At 37.7% G+C, this 22,038-nt stretch overlaps 1 protein-coding gene across 1 annotated transcript in view; it reads right to left on the bottom strand.

The window, feature by feature from the left end:
- The window catches only part of FADS1 (fatty acid desaturase 1), a 390,247-nt gene that overhangs the window by 306,809 nt on the left and 61,400 nt on the right, over window positions 1–22,038 (bottom strand). The window contains exons 2-3 of the mRNA XM_044067445.1: window positions 11,415–11,525; window positions 10,241–10,438 (exon numbers count right to left, since the gene is read on the bottom strand). Of these exons, the coding sequence (XP_043923380.1) occupies window positions 10,241–10,438; window positions 11,415–11,525 (309 nt within the window). The remainder of the gene's footprint in view (window positions 1–10,240; window positions 10,439–11,414; window positions 11,526–22,038) is intronic.

Here is a 22,038-nt window from a genome sequence, read left to right as displayed (position 1 = left end):
TTCTTTTTGGCATCTACGTCTCTGGAGTCAAGGCCAGTGTCAAGAGCCTCTGGCTGACCAAGTTTGAAAGTGACTGCAAACTAGGTGCAGTCACATAATCTGTCAAATATACTAATATCCTACAGGAAGGGCTGAACTACACAAATGACCATTGCCAAAGCCATGGCTTAAAACTCAATACCAAAAACTACATAATAGTACCCTTTTGGGAAGTCAGCAACCCTAGGAAATTACCTCATTGATAACACACCTCTAAGAATACAAACAGTAGTCAGGTATTTGGGTATGTATGCAGATCATAACCCAGTATTCAACCACCATGTGTCTAAGGTAGTAAGGAACTCATATCTTTCTCTCAACTTATAAATAAGGGTGTGGCATGTAGATCCAAGGAAGTCATCATTCTACTGTTTTGACCTTCATCAGGCCCATGATTTAGTACAATACTTCTTTTGGTATGTACCTGACCAGGCACAAGCAAAAACTGGATCATACACAGAGGTTCCTCACACAAACAATACAAAGCATAAACAGCAAATCCTATGCAGATTGCCTCAAAGCCATATCTCTATACTCTTTTTCGTACAGATTGTTGAGCAGTGATCTATGTCTGGCATACAAGGCATCCTTGGATCCCAATCTGATGGACCTTTTGCATGCCCTCAAAATGACTAGCATCATAATTACTTGATTTAGGGATTTAAACTTTGTTGTGACATAAATAGAACATGTTGGTTGGACAGGTATGTGACTCAGAGAATTCCCCCTCTCTGGAACAGGCTTCCCATTCATGTGAGATCTCTCCTAACCCTAGTCAAGAGAAACCTGGACCAGTGGATGGGAAACTGGAAATATACCCCAGGTCTAGCACCCATGTCTCTAATGGACTGAGGCAACCTGTAAAGTTTGTCCTAACTTACATATGTGAACTTGCAGTATACATTTGGGAAGCCTGGCTAGACTTACAAAAGACCAGCACATAAATTTGCAGGATTCATTTGAGAGGCTTGGCTATGTCTATAAAGACCCCAATGATCATTACCCTAGTATATAGCTATGAACTGATGAATAATTTCTATATTTTGCAAACAGCATGAATATTAATTAAGCATGCAGTTCTTTATGAATGTACAATGCTAAACAGAAATAAATCTACTGCTATGTTATTCAAAGAAAACCTTTTACAGTACAATAACAAAAAAAAAGCATCACAACATGTGTTGTTAAAAAGGAAAAAGACAGGAAGGAAAAAAGAAAGAAAGAAAATATATAGAATGAACAGTGTTGGTGCAGAGTTTATACTCAGAATAATGTCAAAATATTAAATGAAAATAATGCATATCAGTCGCTGTGTGATAGTTATAAAGAAATTACATTTATTCAAGTACTATTTTTCCGACAGTTATCTGCATAAAGGTGGAGTTGTAACCAGTGATTGCACAGATCTAGATAACTTGTTTAGAAAGATTTTAAAATTAGGTACAGAACATGATACGCTAAACACCAGATTATACAAGATGTTAAATATAAATTATATTAAAAATATTTCCAAAGGAGGATAAGACAGAACCAAAAAATATATGCAATGTGAAACATGTCTACTTTAAAAATACTTTAATAAAGGAAAAATACACATTTTTATATAAGGCATGGGTCAAAAGAAATTATAATTGCAAGCAAGTTGTTAATACAGATTTTCTTTTAATTTATTATTAGGATTAGAACACTGTTCTATCTAAAGTGATATTCTATGTTCAACATAACCTGTAACTTGTTACCACAATAAAGTCATAAACTGCTGCTGACAGTGAAATGAGTAATATAAAGATAAAAAATATGATTAAGATTGTGAGTGCAATAACTAATGACGTGAAACTAAATATACAAGCATGTATAATGACAGTTAAAACATTTATTTAAATACTACACTACATTTGATCTTAGCCGATAGGGTGAGAAGTGATGAGTAACATGAGGAGATTCTGAAAATGAACATAGGCAATGTGATCTATAAAATGGAGGAAATATATTTTGTGTAATCCTTACATGTTACAAATATGGTACAAAAAGGGACTTGTTAAATTACTATCGTTAACTTTTGATGTAATTAGGTTGGAGTCTGTTTAGAGTAGACTAGGTTTGCTATATCAAATGGTATAGTGAGATGTCCAAGCAAAGGAACATTATCTTTGTAACAAAGAAGAAATTAGTTATTCATGCTGTTATTGGATTTTTATTTCACAATAAAGAAGTTAACAATAATCCATCAATTTTGTTTATCTCTTTTGTATTTCCATTTTTTACATCATATTTCTACTTTTAATCAGTTGTGTTACAGATAAATGTGTATGTTTTGTTATTCACAATAGTTCTCATGTCATTTTTAATACATTTTTAACATCAGTAATCTTTACTACACGAGAGTATTAAACAGTTAAGCCTAGCTACTACATGCTGTTAAAAGTAAGACAAGTACAATCATAATTTAAGAGGACAACTTCATCAAAACCCCCCTTTATCAAGTCTACCCCCCCACCAGAAATAGAACAATCCTGGGGAAGGTTTACATTAGCTGAGTTGTGACTGCAATGTCCTTCACAACGTTGGGGTGAATGTCAGTAAAAAAAGTCTGGCAACTACCATTCCTGCACGGAGAAACATCAACAAATCAATAAAGTCGAAGTAAACGTTATTGTCATTTACAACTGCACATAGTACAGCTAAATGAAATTACGATGCTTCGTTCCTAGTGCAAGAAACATACATACATACAGTTACTATTTAGTAATACTAGGACAGACACTTAACAGACATTACAGGTATAAAAATGTGCCATTTAGGGTATTGCACAAGTAGATATTGCACAAACTTGAATTTTCACATTAACAAGTACCTGTGAAGCAAAAATATTGCACAGAGTACTGCAGATTCAAGTTTCAGGATGGATGAAGATTTGGATATTGCACTAAAGTATGCTACTAGTAGTAGTGATCTTAGAATAAATGGACATGAGAGTATGTCATTTACTGGATTAGTCAAGAGAATGTTCAGTTAATTAGTTGAAAGAGCAGAATGGCTTCTGACATGCCTGTTGTTATAGATCAGCAATCTGGTGGATAAGAGGAAAAAGCTTCTATTTAGCCTGGAAGTGTTACAGTGCATGCTGCAGTAATGTCTACCTGAGGAAAGGTGGGAGAACATACCACAGGTAGGGTGAGTATGGTCAATTATTATCTTTCTAGCTCTTCCAATACATCAAGATTTGTGTAAGTCATCCAAGGATGCTGTTACTACTCTCCGGAGAGTGCTGTGATCTGAGGCATTACAGTTCCCGTACCATACAGTGATGTTGTTTATCAGTACACTCTTGATGGTTCCCTGTAGAAGGCATGGAGGATGGACTGTAACAGGTTTGCTTTCCTCAGTTTCTGTAGGAAATGAAAAGTTGCTGTGCTTTTTTTGAAAGTGTGGTTGGTGTGCACTGACCAAGATAGGTCCTCTGATATGTGTACCCAGGAACTTAGTGTCTTGACTCTTTCTACTGCTACTCCCTTTTTTTCCAGAGGTCGATGTGCTCTCTGAGACCTCCTAAAGTCCACAATCAGTTCCTTGGTCTTGCTGATGTTCAGTACCAGATTGTTGCTGTCACACCAGTCAAGCAGATGTTCCACTTCACTCCTATATGCCTTTTCCATGCTGTTCCTAACAAGATCTATGATTGTAGTGTTGTCTGAGAACTTGATAATTCTGCTGGATTCATATCTGGCTACACAGTCATGTGCAAGTAAGGAGAATAGTAGAGGCGTCAGGACACAGCCCTGTGGTACACCTATGTTCAGAGTTATGCTTTTAAAGCTATTATTTTCCACACATACCTTTTGGGGTCTGTCTGTGAGAAAGTCTAGTACCAACTGCACAAGGGGGTGTTGATGCCAAGTTGGATTAGTTTCATCACTATGTTCTGGGGGATGACAGTATTAAAGACGGAAGTGAAGTCGATGAATAACATCCTGACATAACAGTCATTATTCTCCAAGTGAGTCAAGGTTTCATGAAGTGCTAAAGAGATGGCATCTGCTGTGCAGCAGTTTGACCTGTAGGCAAATTGCAATATATCTAGTGTTGCAGGTGTGCTTGCTGAGATGAAGTCCCTGATCAGCCGCTTGAAGCACTTCATTACTGCTGATGTTAGAGCAACTGGCCGATAATCATTCAGACTTGCTGGTTGTGGTTTCTTGAGGAAGGGAATGATAGTCATGTTCTTAAAGCATCTCGGTACGATGGCTAATTGCAGTGATGCATTGAAAATGTCTGTGAGTACCGATGCCAGCTGTTCAGCACAGGTCCTGAGAACCCTGCCCATAATGTTATCCATAATGTTATCATAATATTTTAGTGAGCTTGCCTTTGGCATTTGGGCCTAAATCCATAAAGTCTCCACTAAGAAGTAAATGCGATTAGATTCCATTTCAAGAAGTTTCTGACCCCGCCCCTGTCACTGCTATTTCTGTAATGCTGTGGGGAACACTCAGAAGTTTCTAGCTGCCAAACTATATACAATATTTAGACTACTGCTGCTGCTCTTTTGAAGAATTAATTGCTTATTAAGCTGTTTGTATTTTTATGCTCAAGATATAACAAAATGACAAACCATCTAGATACTTCATAAGATATAAGGAAGAAGGTTAAAGGTGGATCTGCAAGACTCAATATATCTAAATGGACCCTGGCTCCAAAATAAATGTTTGACTGAACAAATAATTATTAAGAACGTTTGGCTAGGTAATATGAGTGAGTTGTAATCACAATCCACATTTCCAGAATAATGGAAAGTTGTAAAATAAGCAAGTTGTGAAGTTTAAAAACTACACAGTATTCTCCATAAAGGGTAAAAGACAATGACAGTACGTAATGCATAATGAGTACACCATGACAGTTAATATGGCCTTACACCTGCCTGATGTGTGTTTCCAAGTGTGGGTACTACATTTGCAGGTGTGTATGTGCCTGTGTACATGCGCGTGCACACACACACACACACACACACACACACACACACACACACACACACACACACACACACACAAAAACACAGGTGCGCGCACACACACACACACACACACACACACACACACACACACACACACACACAAAAGCACACATGCATGAGGAGCATGTGACTGTACATGCATACACATGGCTAGACATGCAGCAGCAGGTGATAATGTAAACACTCACAAACATTCACAGACCTATTTTGTTAGGCTGTTGTAACTTTTACTTTTACAACTCATACCTCTCAACTGTACAGATTTTTGCCTCATATTTTTGATCGTTTTTTCATAAAATTCTGTTTTTCTTGCAAATTAGTGGCAAATCATTAAAGACTGAAGTTAGAAAACAATAACAGACATTTGAGTTTCAGACTAAATACCCTTCAGAAAATTCTTGCTAATACAAAACCTGTAATTCTAGCAACTTTCTACGTTTGTAAGAGCAATATTTAAAAACTGTCTGTATTTTTGGGCCTTTGTCCAACTTTTATTTATAGCTTTGTCCAGACTTCTTGCTTTAAGAGTTTGGGAGGTATGCAACCTTTGGATCCCCTTTATGGACAGAACATGTTGTCATTTTTTTAAAAGAATTGTGCCATTGTTGCTGCAACAAATGAGTACCAAACAGCAACTCAGTAGGTTTGTGTAAGCCAATGGCAGTCTGCAGTTACTATGCAATTACCTCACTTCTTCCAAAACATTCACACATTTTGGGAGGTACACACATCTATCAGCTTCTTCCCTATTGTGATAATCCAAGCCACTATGGCTCACTTTTATTACCCCAAGTAATCTTTCATTAGAACTGTCAAAAAACACCTACATTTTTAGCATATAGTTTCTTAACATGGTCAGCGCTGAAAGTACCTGATGTTATATGGAGCACATAGTAATTGCCAACTCTCATAATACTGAGTATGTTATAGGGAATGGACTATTTTTAGTCATTTTGAAACATGACACATTTTATTTGTAAGTAATTTTTATAAATAAAATAAATATTTTTGAACACCAGTATGTCATTATAGCAATTTGAAAAAGAAAGCACAATTTCAGAAATGTTATAGTCATCTGCTTAATTAAATCATATCCAATTAAACAAGACTTTACTGTTTACATAATTATATTTTTGCATCACGGCTATAACATCACCCCCCTACAACTGGGATATGAAGGCTTAGCTTCCAAACAATGAAATATATGGATATATATATATATATATATATATATATATATATATATATATATATATATATATATATATAAATATATATATATATATACACCCACACACACACACACACATATGTATATATATATATATATATATATATATATATATATATATATATATATATATATATATGTATGTTTCCCCTTATAATCGCGAAATACTGAAATCTCGAATTTCGGTATTTCATGACCATAAAGGCGAATTTTTATAATCTCAAAAGTGCATAATCGCAAATTCGAATATTTCTAATTTGCGGTTCTGGCTTGACGTTACGTGACGTGCTGTGTTTGGTTTGGATGTTGTTTGGCGTAATGTATGGATTTACATGGAATCTAAGGTAAGTGAGTGTTTTGTAAAGGTTTTGGGTGAGAGTTTTAGTGTATGTGAGATTGTTTGCAAGTTGTATGTGTTGGTTAGGGTAGGAAGGTGAATGTAGGAGTGTGTGATTGTTGAATGTGTTGGTGTTTGTCTATGTGTGATGTGTGTGTGTGTATGTGTGTGTGTGTATGTGTGTGTGTGTGTGTGTGTGTGTGTGTGTGTGTGTGTGTGTGTGTGTGTGTGTGTGTGTGTGTGTGTGTGTGTGTGTGTGTGTGTGTGTGTGTGTGTACGAGGGACTGTGGAATGTCTGGGTGTGAGTGTACTGTCCTTTACTGTTTGTGCGATCTCAGAGTTAGTATATATAAGTAGGGGAGGTGTTGGGGGTGCAGGGAGGCTTGCTCCCCTGCTTATGTGTAGTATAGGAACGTGGATGTTTGGTGTTTTGTTTTTGTGTGTTTATTTGTTTTATAGTGTGGGTGTTGTGGTTTATGTGTGGTGTGGTGTATGCTGTGTGTTCGGGATTGTGAAAGTTCGTTGTTTGAAGGTTTTGCCTTTGTGGTCATGAAATACTGAAATTCAAGATTTCAGTATTTCACAATTATGTAGGGGAACCGTATGTATGTATGTATGTATATATATATATATATATATATATATATATATATATATATATATATATATGTGCACATTTGTATATACAGTGGATATAAAAAGTTTACACACCCCTGTTAAAATGCCAGGTTTTTGTGATATAAAAAAAAGAGACCACAATAAATCATTTCAAAACTTTTCCCACCATTAATGTGACGTATAACCTGTACAATTCAATTGAAAAACAAACAAATCTGTTGGGAAAAATATAAAAAACGTACACTAAGCTGGTTGCATATGTGTGCACACCCTTAAACTAATACTTTGTTGAAGCAGCTTTTGATTTAATTACAACATTCAGTCTTCTTGGGTACACACCTGCCATCATCAATTAAAGAGACTCTAATTAAACCCAAATAAAGTTCAGCTGTCCAAGTAAGATTTTCCTGACAGTTACTCAGTTGCCTGTACAGTAAAAGCCATGGTTCACAGACAGCTTACAAAGCATCAAAGGGATCTCATTGTTAAAAGGTATCAGTCAAGAGAAGGGTACAAAAAAAATTCCACGGCATTGGATATACCATGGAACACAGTGAAGACAGTCATCAAAAAGTGGAGAAAATATGGAACAACAGTGACGTAGCAAAGAACTGGACGTCCCTCCAAAATTGATGAAAAGACAAGATGAAAACTGGTCAGAGAGGCTGCCAAGAGACCTACAGCAACACTAAAGGAGCTGCAGGAATTTCTGACAAGTACTGGTTGTGTACTACATGTGACAACAATCTCCTGTATTCTCCATATGTCTGGGCTATGGGGTAGGGTAGCAAGATGGAAGCCTTTTCTTGCACAGAAAAACATCCAGGCCTGGCTAAAATTTGCAAAACAATACATCAAGGCTCCCAAAAGCATGTGAGAAAATGTGTTATGGTCTGATGAGACCAAGGCTGAACTTCTTGGCCACAATTCCAAAAGGTACGTTTGGCGCAAAAATAACACTTTGCATCACCAAAGAACAGCATCCCCACAGTGAAGCATGATAGTGGCAGTATCATGCTTTGGGGTTGCTTTTCTTCAGCTGGAACTGGGGATTTAGTCAAGGTGGAGGGAATTATGAATAGCTCCAAATACCACTTACTTTTGGCCCAAAACCTTCAGGCATCTGCTAGAAATCTGAAGATGAAGAGGAATTTCACCTTTCATCACAAGAATGACCCCAAGCATACATCCAAATCAACAAAAGAATGGCTTGGAATGGCCCAGCCAGAGCCCAGACCTAAATCCGATAGAAAATTGTGGGGTGACTTGAAGAGAGCTGTGCATATGAGATGCCCTCACAATCTGACAGATATGGAGTGCTTTTGCCAGGAAGAGTGGGCAAATATTGCCAAGTCAAGATGTGCCATGCTGATAGACTCCTACCCAAGAAGACTGAATTCTGTAATTAAATCAAATGGTGCTTCAACAAAGTATTAGTTTAAGGGTGTGCACAATTATGCAACCAGCTTATTGTATGCTTTTTTATTTTTTATATTTTTTTCTCCTAACAGATTTTTTTTTTCAATTGAATTGTTCTGGTTATAGGTCACATTAAAGGTGGGAAAAGTTTTAAAATGATTTATTGTGGTCTCATTATTTTATATCACCATTACCTGGCATTTTAACAGGGGGTGTGCAAACTTTTTATACCCACTGTATATATATTAATTCCTAACTGAACTAGTACACAGCAAAAGGAAATTTTTTTTAAAAAAATTAGTACTTCCCTTTACTCTGGATTTGTGGAACCTCTGATTTAGTATACTTAAGAATGACATGGTATGAGGCAACAAAACTCCCTATGTTTGAAACGAAAACCTATAGCATTTTTAAATTATGAGATAAAACAGTTGTGCATAATAGGTTCGCTAACCTATGTGTTGATAGCATAATCTGTCTACAAAGGGTGGTTTCTGCATTTCATTTTTGGTATGATAAATTCTAACACTTAAATCCTTGAGAATTCATTAGGTAACGCAGCACAAAGGTCAAACTACATACGAGCATATCAGTTGTGTTATACGCGGTACTTTATGTCTCTCTAATTTAAAAAAAGTGAAAAGAAAACAATTAGAATTAAGCAACACATAGCCTGTGAATAATCTTGCAAGTATAATGGAATGCCCATATTTCTAAGGAAGAACAGATGGAAACAACTAGTGTACAAAATCCACACGGAACTGGTGCATATCGATCACTGGGCTTTATCAGAATGCTTGCAGAAATGCAAGTAATACAGCACTGACATCAGTCTCATAAAACAGTGCAGAAAAAACAGAATACCCATAAGTCATAAGGAAGTGCTCTTACACAGGATTAGCACGAGAAATAAATCCCTTGAGAATAAACACAAGATACAGATATGAACTAAAACTAGACAGGAGACTTTGCTACCCAGTCTTATTAGTATGGCAGGCTGTTCTCAAGATGGGTGACACTAAGAATAAGTATTGTTTTAATTAACTTTCTTCATTTATTAAATGGGTAAGGGACTTGGTGTGTCACAGACACTGGCCACATCGGCCGGAGGAAGTGCAGTACTTATAGACAGTCCGAGTAATCAGTTGACCAGGATGGTTTTGGGAGGTGAGACAAAAACTGGAGTACCTGGAAAAAACTTATGCAGACAGAGTGAGAATATGCAAAATCATAAACAATGAGCCAAGGTTAGGCATGAAGCTGACTCTAAGGTTTTGAGGCGCAGATCTTAATTACTAAGCTATTGTGCTGCCCAGCCAGGAAGCTACTGTGCCAGTTTTAGGCACTGGCCTGTTGTTTTATTTCCTGGATGAAAGTTACAGTATAAAACAAGTCTCCTCCAATGTACATTCAAAATGCTTTGCCTTAGTATATGGAGAAGTATAATATGTCATGATATATGCATTATATATACATGTACATGATATATGCATTATATATACATGTACATGATATGCATGATATATACATGTACACGAATACCTACAAACACATCATACAGCAGTTTAAAAAGCAGCACACTTACCTGAACTGTGCACAACAGAACTGTTGTAGTCAGGAATGGTAAAAGGGATGTGCCAAAATACCACATGATCAACCAGGCAGCCACATCCACTAAGAGAATGTGAAACAGCATCCCAAAGAAAAACACTCGATTTGGCTTCATAAGGCCCATATGCTCAACTACTGCACGCAACTCACGGAAATCTTCAACTGCAGATTTCTAAAGTAAAATGACATTAGCAAGACAGATTAGACTGCTAAAGTAATCTCAAATAGTGCAGAACAATACTTCTGCATCAATAATTGTTCCTACATACATTAATAAAATTCTCCTTTCTCTGAACTGACTTTAAGGCACTAGGAGCACATCAAGGCACTGATAACATAAAGTCAGCTGTTTGTAATACAGCTTTCATCTATATCATCATCAGATCTACGGTAGCATTTCAGTAATATTACTAATACAGTGACCACCTTCCTCGGTATCTTAAGTTCATGTGCTGTCTCTTATGAGAGTGCACAAGGACTGGCATTTAAATGTCAGGTTCTTACACTTGGCAGACATGCTTTTGCAGATGTTTTGAACTACCCCCTGCATCAAAGGTAGCATCTGCAAACAGACAGTTTCAACAACAGTACCCTAACAATGTCACTCTGGTGAATAAAATGTAATGGCAGTTAGACTAAGGTATTTCTACTGTTTCTAAAGATATAGAGACCATAGGAACACTATGCCATTGCCAGTGGTCATCCCACTGATGCATTTGGCCATTCTTGGTTAAAGGTTCTACACATGCATAATCATATACTAGTGTCTTTATACCAGAGACAACAGTGACCACTGAAACAAGTCAGACTATGGAATGATGCTCTCACTGCTGAGCACAGTCACAGCCTAACATGGCTGCTGTTGTTCCACATGCTACTACTCTGCGACTACTTCCTTTATAAAGATTGGTTGCAATGAACACCATTGTTTGGTACTGAAAGGTTCTCAGATCTCTGTACTCTGAAGTGATTACAAAGGATCTCAGGAAGTCACTATCTTTACTTCTTCCAACCAGTGGAGATGAGATTCTCATTAACTATGTGTGCATTACAAAGTATGTGAGCTAACTCAACTATTCTTAGCACGTCAGTCAGCATTAAACATCTCCTCATTTCTTTATACAGTACCTGCTGCAAGGATGACTCACATTTTTATCAGGTTCAAAGCACGGCTGGTCTGCTGCCAACTCTCCAATCAGCAGTGTAGTCATATACTTTTGCACCAATTTCTTATCAATGTGAAATGCATTAAAAGGGTCCTAAACAGAAAAACAGAACAAAGTAAACCAAATGAAAATAACAATAAACACAGACCTCAATGAATAAACCACTCAAAGCATGTCATCAGTTTAGTGTTCATGTTCCCACAAATGCTATAAAATCTGTTGCATCTTTCTTCTGCTAACACTAATATCTTGACATGAAACCTATCCCAGTGAGAAAAAATATAATTTACTGCCTTCTGTTATGCAAGGGAAAACATACAAGCGTCATGCCTCTCAAATGTCCAGATTTTTGCCTCATATTTTTGGTCTGTTCCTCAAAAAATTTGTGATTTTCTGGATTTTTGTAGCAAATCAGTGAGGATTTAATTCACTAAAAATGCCAGCCATTTTAGTTTCAGACTTCATATCCCTTCAGAAAATGTATGGTAACACAAGCCTTTTTATGTTAGCAACTTTATAAGTTTATAAGAGCAGTATTTAAGATCTGCCCCTATTTTTGGGACTTTTTACCCCCATTATTTTTAGTTTTGTCCAGATTTTTTGTGCTATGACGTTGAAAGCTATGACAAGCATATGTTAATTAGGCACAGGAAATGTAAGAGTCAGTGTCATTGCCCGATGACTGAACTAAAGCTGAGCAATCTGAACCTGGATTTAATTTTCTCACTTCAGGGCTCCCTTTAATATACTGAATGCACTGTGTATTTACTTGACATACCTGGCAACTCAAAAGTCCAATCCTGAGATTTGGGGCTTTTAGGTACATCTCATGGTCTCAGGAAGGGATTCTGAGGTGAATGACCCTGACATTTTGGCCTATTTTATGAAATTTAGTTTTGTGTATGCTATATTTAATTCAAGCTATTTTGCCTTCTTAGAAAATTACTAGTTTGATATTTTTTTTTACTTATAACTTAATGTGTTTCTTAATGAACGTTCTGTGACTCCTGTTTTATGATCATGTGCCTAAAGCCAGAATAGTAATCTAACACAGTTAAATTTCAACATCCACATTGCCAAAAACCACACATTTTAGTCCTTAAGGACTGTTTTTATTTTGTAAGTTATCACTTTGAACAGTACTTCTGCTTTTGATAATGGCATATGTGGGGATAGTTTGTTGAAATCAATTACTGAAATACCAGGCAGTGCTGTTCCAGCATTAAACTCCATCTTCAGTTATACTCCTGACATCTCTAGTATATATCTTAAACTTTTATGGTCATATTATGTATTTCCAAGCACTAAATGTCCTGAAGTTTATATTCTCTATAATTTACAGACTAGAGTACACTGTCATGGCTGCCAACAACATGCATATCAGCCTTTCTTATTCATGCCCTTCTGTATTTTAACTTTATATTTTGACCATCTGCCCATTTATCCAACACGATTCATCATACCTTGCAAAACAATTTATACTCCTGTAATGATTCAAAAGCTTTAATAAAAATACCACAAACAAAACAGCAGCAGCAGTAAGAACAGCCCATCACACAGAATGGAGTTCTGATAAACAGAAAACAGGATTGCAATAATCATATGTGGGATGGATACAAAACATTGCATTCAGCTAAGCCTTTTCACTGTATGCATGGTCCCAGGTCTACACTGGAAGGCTGAAATACCACAATACCGACTTTCACAATCTTGAGATGAGAAGGCCCGCAACATCAGAAAACCGACATTCTGGATCGATCACCATCTGGGAACTCCAGGTAAATAACCACTGTTGATCTTTGCTCCTTACCCCCGCAGTAGTGCAACTTTGGAGTCGGTATATTTTGTTAGGGGATGTGGGGGGGGGGGCAAAGCCACATTGGTGGGTTTCATTTGCTTTGGTTTTAATTTTATATTTTTTTTGGACAAGCGATTACTTACCTGGAGTTCGCAGTCATTGTTCCAGGCCGTCAGTTTTCTGGAACAATGTTTATAATTTTTCTTCTCACCATATTGCCATTAGCACATCTATTTTTTAAAACACATTTGATTTTATGTCTTGTCTTACTTATTGTTGTTTTATTCAACTTTATAGCAAACATTGTATTTAATGAGCAGTAAATAACACTCCCCCAGACAGGTGTAAATTCTTTATTAATGTTCACTGCCATACGGCTTTTTCTGTGGGTGTACATAACTCCTCCACTGGAATCCTGTGTCTCTTCCTATCTCTTAGCCCTTACACAGGCTTCCCTTGGGCCTACTTCTCAGACTTCTTCTTCCTCTTTCAACTTTGCATTTCTTTTGGTGCTTTTCTGTTCCTTTATTTTCACATTTTCTTTCTTACCCTCTGGCAATTTGATCCATTAATTTAATGACTTCCTCCCCTAAAAGACTCTCCACCCTTTTCCATATTTTACATATTGCATTCTTACATATAGTGATCAGCAATCCCACCAGGATTTTTACTACTTCTGGTATTACCCACTGGTATCATAGTAGAAACAGTCTGGATTTTAACATCATATTCCCGGTTCCTATTATCCTATTCTTAGAATACTATTTATTTCTTCTTTAAATTTCTCTAATCTATTACACTCCTAAAATACATGCTCTCATGTACCTCTCTCTTCTTCACACCTCCAGCATAGCCTTGCCATTGTCAGGAACACTCTGTGACTAATTTAATTGGTGTTTAAAAATATATATAGACAGACTTCCCTGCAGAGATTCTAAATCTTCAGGTTCTTGATATACACCTTTGGAGTTAGAGGATTCCTAACCATTTTTTTCCACTATATTTGCAACTGTTCCAGCTTTCCAGTATCTCCTGTGCATTTGTGCATTGCAGTTCTCTTTCTGTAATTAGCACTAGTGAGCCTGCTGGTACTTCTCCCCTCCTCTCTCCACACAACTGTTTCCCTTATTAAAGCCAAGTCTGTTCCATCCCGCATCCATGTTCTACCTTTGTTATTTTATTTACCTTTTAGGCCCTGATATTCCAACTCTAGCCTCAGGGGTAAATCATTTTTTTCCCTTACTTGTTCCCAGATTTTTATGTCATCTCCAACTAGCATTTGGGACCATTATTTAATTTCCTGATGGTTTTCCCTCCATTTCCACATTGTGTTTTGCTACATTGTATCTATTTTCCTTCCTCCTATAGCTATTATTCTCACTCTTTCTTTCTCTCCAGGTGCTTTTATCTGTCTCTCTTCATCTTTCACAGAAAGTTTTTTGTATGACTCTTACATAATCTGTCTCTATTTCCTACCTTCTGCCTACAACAGCACATTACGTCTATTTTCCTTTTCGCACAAACTTCTTCTTTAGAATCATTTTTCCAGTCTGCCTCATAGTTAATATCTTCACTATTTGGCATGCCTGGAGGCTCTCCAATATATCTGGAACTTAACCACCCCTCTCAAATGTTAGGACAACTTTCTCCCAACACACCTTTGGCTCCTCTCTTGCCATATGAAGTCCTTCATCAGTTGCTTTACCTTCTTCAGTACAGTAATCCCTGCTAAATTCCAAAAGGCCTGTCCTGCATATATAAACTGTGGAATAATACACATTTTCAGACCTTGCAACCTTTGAGCTAAACCCAGTTTTATTATTGATCAGCCTAGTAGTTGTCTTATCTTGTCCATTATATTTTGGTACAGCGGTGCTTTTTTTCCCCAAAGATTTACCTAATCCTTCCCCAAATATCTCAGATGTGTGTCCCAAAATCCATCCATCTCTCTTCCTCCCACTAAAATTGGTTTTATCCATATTAACCTTATAACCTGATTTTTTTCCCCAAACCTGGCCAGGAGATCACAGGTCTTGGGAAGGTCCTCTTCATGATTAGATAATACTAGAAGCACATCATCAGCAGCATATCATGTGATTTTTGTTCACTTCCCCTTCCCAGGTAAGTCCCTGGCATCCTGCCTGTCTCACATTTATAGCTAATGGTTCTATATCCATAGAAAATGGGAGGGGGTTAGTGGGCAACCTTTTCTCATACATCTCTGTATTCTATAATCCCCCAGTAGTAGGTTCATAGGTTGGTACTAGGCTATCGGCCCTAGGGCCTATACAAGCCTAGCCATAACAATTCTCTGGCTATTTCTTCCCACAATATTTACTTCCCTGGACCCTGACGTTATCCCCGGGGTGAATTTCCTTTTTCCCATCTAGTCATCAAGGTTCCTTTTGAAGAGGGCCAAGGAGGCGCTCTGCTTGACATGTATGGAGAGTCTATTCCAGAGTTTGGGGAGTTTCTGGGTCAGGAACCTATCCCTCCAGCATGTTTTGTTTATTGTGATGACAAGGTTTAGATCCCTGGAGCATGTGTCTCTGAGAGACTGGGATTTCTTTAAGTGTAGCATGTCCAACAGCTCTGGGTTTGACATGGCCTTGTATGTTAAGCATAGATCGCCTCTGAGTAGACGATATGCAACAGAGTATAGCTGGAGTTTTTTAGGGTGGTCAGCATAGGGCATCTGCTTTAGGCCTTTGATTCTTTTAGTAAGGTATTTCTGCGGCCTTTCCAGTTGTTGCAGATGTCTTGAGAGGTACATACCAAATGTGGCATTGTATTCTATAATGGGTCTAATGAGGGATGAGTACAGTGGGACAATGACCTCCTTTTTTCTGGATGAAAAGCCCTTAGTGATGAGGTGTGCCACATAGAAGGATTTCATGACTGTTGTGGCGATGTGGTTACTGAAGGTGAGACCACTGTCCACCTGTGTCCCTAAGTCTCTTATCACAATTTTGGTGTTTAGTGCATTGCCACCTATGTGGCAATTCACGGGTACATGTTTTTTCCCAAAGGGGATAAATATACATTTCTTGGCATTGAGCTTGAGCCCATGGCTCTGGCACCAAGCATCTGTTTCTGTAAGGTCCTTTTGTAGAGTACCCACATAATTTGGGGATACAATAATGGTTCCCAGTTTGCAATCATCTGCGAACTTTGTTAGCCAGAGTCCCTTAGTGTTGGCCTGTACTTCAGAAAAGTAGAATCCAAACAAGAGCGGTCCCAGGACTAAACACTGAGGTACTCCACTTGTCAATTCTCTGGAGCTGGATTTGGAGTCAGCTACTTTTACAGTGCGGGTTCTGTCAGTAAGCCAGTTGGCAACCCATCGAGTGACGTAGGGATTAATGCCCAGCTTAGTAAGTTTATCTTTGATTCCAGAGTGGGGGATGGTGTCAAAGGCTTTGGCGAGGTCCAGGTAGGCTGTGTAGACTGCCTTACCCTCATCCATGGCTCTGGAGACTGATTTGAAGAAGTCAATCAGGTTCAGGAGACAAGATCAGCCCTTCACGAACCCAAACTGGGTGGGGTCCAGTGTTTGAAGGTTGCCAATATCTTTCTTTATAAGTTCCATGATAATACGTTCCATGGCCTTGCAGATCAGGCTCGTCAGACTGATGGGGCAGTAGTTCCCAGGATCCAAGGTAGATCCCCCCTTGTAGAGTGGGATAACTGTTGCTGTGTGCCACTCAGTGGGCATGAAGCCTGAGGTGAGGGTATGATTAAACATGACACTTAGGTCAGGTGCCAGTTCATTTTGTAGTTCATTTAGCACACAGCCTGGGATGTCATCTGGTCCCATGGATGCTGTATTCATAGCTTTGGAGAGTGCGTTTTTTACCTGTGTGGCATTATTACCGGAATTTGGCAATCTTCCGGTATTGAGATTGGCTGTTTAGGGTTGACCTTTACTATGGTTGTTGCTCTTTGATAAAACTCCCTAATCATATCCATCCATTTATCTGGAAAACTCCATCTCTCCATTAAATGTGTAATTCCATACAACTGTACTGATGGCCTTGGCTGCATTCAGTAACACTAGCACTATTTCTTTCCCTCTATTCTGTGTCTCCTGCATTACTATCAGCATTGCTTTGATGACATTATCTGTTATCCTACTCTCAACTACAAAATCCATCAAATCATTGTGTACAATCTATGGGAGTATTTTACTAATCTGTGTGATAGTATTATCATAAATCACTTGTAGTCATGATTCAGTACTGATATTGGGTGGTATGAAGTTTGGAGCACAGGGTCTTTACCTTCTTTGTCTACCACTGATATTATATTTATTATTATTTTCATGAATCTGGTAGAGATGACGGTCCATTACTTTATTGAAGGGCTTCAGCCATCTCTCTGTTTCGCCCTACTTTAAATCCCATACCTCACTCAGAAATCCATCTCAACCTTTGGAATTCCTTCTAGCCATTTGACTCCATGCTCTTTCTATCCCATATTTGTCTATTGACTTAATCAGTTTTATACTTTCTTCATCCAGTTTTTCAAATATCAGCCATTGCCACTCCTCTACCTCTCCATAACCCTGCCCCCTTCCTCTATAATAAACAATTACTGACAGTATTCTTTAAGGCTTTCCAGGTCAACTTCCAGGTTATTTTCTGTAATATCCTTATTTTCCTGCATATCTCAAAAGCTCCATTCTCTACTTGCTGCTGTCTAAACCTTGGTGCCAGTGCCTTCTTGGCACCTAGACTATCACTGAATTATTTTTTTCTACCTCTATTGTCTTGTTGCAAATTCTCTCATCTTCCCACTTTTGCAGAAATTGCCTCAATCGGTTTTCTTCTTCTACCTCCCCTGCTTTTTTCTCCTTTCTTCCCTGCTTGTGTATATCTGAAATCTTCTGCATTCTATGCATTCTGGATTCTTTTTTCCATTGCTGTTTCTCTTGTCTCTTAATTATCCATCCATCACATTTGTTTTCTGTAGTTCCTTAAGTATCTGCCTTGCTTAGTTACTTTCCTACTAATTACAGTACAGTGCAGCCGATATGTATATAACAACCTCATAAGGGATTAACTCCCAGGGTATATGTCATGGGAAAAAAACACAGAAGGAGAAAAATCATAAATACCATTGATCTCTACACAGTATAGAAAGGCAGGCCAATATTCGTTCCACAGTTTCGTATTTATTTTGGTAAAGAACCACGTTCTAAGATTATAACAATGCACATTTAATTGTTCAGACCAGTTCAACATCTCTGTTTTTCAGGGTCTAAGAATAATTGACAGTGTCATCATAGAGACATTTCTAATCCACTGATATAGTGTAAAGGAACCCTCCCAGATATCTGGTTTTATTCCCAGTAACAAAAATCTAATGTCATGGACAGAGGGAAGAGTAAAGTACATAACAGAGCCCATGCAGTCTATAAACTGGGTCCAGATCCGTAGAATTTTAGGGCAATACCAAACCATGTGGAGATAAGAAGCTTTTGTTGCTGAGCATCTGTAACATACAGTGGTTTGCCTTACACATTTGATTATGAGTCCCTCACATCATCACTGCCACAAATAGTCCCGTTTAGACAAAGTAAAGCCAGAAATTTCTCGAATATATTTAGAGGGTAGAAATAAGATAGAATAATATGTCTGACAATCTTGAGAGTTGAAATATCTCAGACCTCATTCTCTTCCATTTGGTTTTATAATGATCTAATAATACCTCAAAGGCTTTCATCAGAGACCAAAAAAATGACTTTAGTAACTGATTTAATGCTTAGAGTCTTTAAGCTAGTTGTCTTAACAAAATATGAAAGCTCACTCAACCAGTACCTTCCCACTAAGATGACAGTCTGTTTACTAATAAATAGATTTAGTTTGTAGGGAGACATACTGTTTGTCAACTCAGCAAAGGTTAACCTTTTACCTTTCTCCTATCCCTGATATCCTTAATTGTCAAAATGTACACCTCAATCCACTTTTCCTAGAATATACTACTACCACCTATTTTAATTAGGGGGTGTCCCCAGAGCCTCAAGTAGAGGGTAAGTGACTTGCATTGTCATTTATGATATAACCCCCCCCCCATGTTCAATCCAAAGGTCCATACCCCACCAGGTCCCAAACCTTGCGCTGAATGATGAGCCTGATAGACCATTTGTTGATACCTATAACCTGTAATACTCTGTACCTCCAAATTGGCTTAGGTAAATCTCTAATCCTTCAGAATATTTCCCTCCATAATTGCTCTACTACAATGTTTAAATGAGGGAAATCCAAGACCCCTTGATGCTTGGGAATAAATAGTTTCTTTCGACTGCAGGAGATCACTTCTGCCATAAAAGAGATGCAATTTGACATTGAATTTTCTCTAGCTGCTTAGAGAAAGTGGCTTGGGGAAAGTGTCTTAAAATAAATATCACTTTAGACAACAACAAAGTTGTCACTGTGATAAACTGAGGGGCTGCCAGCCCAGCTAGATAGAATTTTGTAAATAATTCTATGTCATTGTAAATATTAATATGATCCACAGGCTTGTTTCACAAATGTAAAGAAAACTATTATGTGCTGAGCTTGAAAAATGTAACCACAGTGCACCCAGCTGGAATAAAGCTGATAAGTAAAGAATTTTACAACTGTGTGTGATCTCAAGCTTTGAGACAGGATGTCTGGAGCTGGACATTTTTCTATTGTCCTAAGACAGAGATAATTACGAGGTTTCACATGTAAAGTGTCTTGTATTGCTGTGACTTTCTGACAGGTGCAGATTACAAAGAAATGTTAAATTCTGTGAGCCTGGGAAACTTAAACAGAATTGTCAAGAATGATGTAATCTGAAATGACTCAGCAGTAATGTGTATTATCAATTTAAAGACTATCTCAGAAAAAAAGGAGAGCATTTTGTATTTTGTATCTTAATCTGGACCTGTTAACAACTCACCAGCACTTCTCATTTATATTTGCTTGCTCTGTAAGTAGGATCTTAGTAGTTCTCTTAGAGATAGATAGAAACAGCAAGATTAGTTTAGCTGTTTTCTATATTTATGTCAGACTATCCTACAGTGTTGTTTTTAAAGTATTTCCTGTAATTTCTGAACTTTCTATTGTCACTGTGTTGAATCAATGAGTATTGTCTGGTGTTTTTATTATTTATTATTATATATGTAAACCTTTTAACTGTGGCTGTTTTGTGTAGAGATAATTTAAGCTTTTAGAGCACCTGCATGTATTTGGTGATACTGTACAGGCCACTCCTAAATAGCCTTCAAGTCTCAGTCACACTTACCAATTGGATAATAATAACATTGCACAGTAGAATTGGACACCCTTTGGTAAGGGCCTTTATAGTAGCTGATAGTGGTTGGTGGCAATCGGTACTACTGTATTGTATGGGCAAAAGGGGGCATAGCTAGTGAACATGTGCCAGCTTTCCCCAGGAGTGTCTGTGTGTTTTTATATAAATCAAATCTCAAAGTGTATGTGTGTCGGCTACCTGGGCAGGGACATGAAGCACTGATTAGACAGAGAGGGTGCTGGAAGTTTTGGCTTGACCACTCAGCTGAGATTTGGACCCTATAGCTGTGCCAGTGGGGAGTCTTATTGGGGATATGGAGAGAAAGGGAGAAACCAATCCCAGACTGACTGTGACCTCTGTGTGCTCTTAAGGGAAATTGTACTTAACTGTGTGTGTTCTTGGTATCCTCCCAATGTGGACGCCCCTCACTGGTGCTAGTGGTGAGGATTGAGGCTCCTTGATTACTGGGCCAGTGCACAGGCATCACAGTTAATATCTGTGCTCTGCTTAAAAATGAAAATTATAGCTTATTCCACCTTTCAGTGTTAATTCTAATTTGATACTAAAGCCAGTGTCAAAGGAAAAAACTTCAAAGACCAATTCACATAAGGTTCAAGGTAAAGCACCTTTTATTACTTGCAGCAAGGAGACAAAAACATGCACATACAGGATTTTACCTAATTACTAACAGGCAGTATGCTTCTCTTATACTGTTCTATAAAATGTTACTTTCTATGGTTGACGTAGTTAGACACAGCTTTCTGTATTGTTCTACATCAAATGTTACTTAGATTTCCTGCTGACATGTTCAGATTTAAAACTCACTATATGTTACATATAAAATGTTACTTGGATTTCCTGCTGACATGACTGGATTTATGAAAAACATCTGAGAAAAACAACCTGACCTTGGGGGCTTTATTTTCTTTAGCCCACTATAAGCTTCTATTGTGCAGCTCTAATACATATGTTACATTTCAAGGTACTTTTCTAGCTTAGGTGCAAGTTAATGCTGATTGCAGTTCATATTTTCAAACAGCCTTTGTCTTCATTATCAATAGCTTCTGCAGCTGTGTATTTTCTCATAGCATATGCGGAAAATCAATAACTCTTTGTTTAAATCTCATGACATTAGTAGAAGTGATACATCTACTATTATTTCCCTGACACTAGCAGAAATTGAATGCTTCCCTGTAAATTTCCAAAGCATAAGCAAAGATCATAACTGCGCATATTTCATGACATTACAAGATTGGAATCCTTCAGCAGTTCGTACAAATTTATGCAGTGTGAAATAGAATAAATGTGTTAACCCTTTTTAAACCTCGAATGCACTAAGCATATTACTAATACATATTTTTCTAACAGCTGGTAAAGATTTAACTCAGCTGCCATTTCTGTGTAAAGAATCATCCTAATTCCTAGGTAGGTAGCTTCACTTACAACTGACAAGAGGGAGGTTTTCTGTTTGCTTAAGTTCTTTGCAAGTTTCAAGATGAAGGGGCATAATGGGGGATTTCTACAAAT

The sequence above is a fragment of the Protopterus annectens genome, chromosome 3.part1 (genome assembly GCF_019279795.1).
Source record: "Protopterus annectens isolate FY-2018-M chromosome 3.part1, PAN1.0, whole genome shotgun sequence".
Classification (NCBI taxonomy): domain Eukaryota; kingdom Metazoa; phylum Chordata; order Ceratodontiformes; family Protopteridae; genus Protopterus; species Protopterus annectens.
The sequence above is the reverse complement of the archived record's forward strand: the minus strand, read 5'-3'. Positions and strand labels throughout refer to the sequence as shown.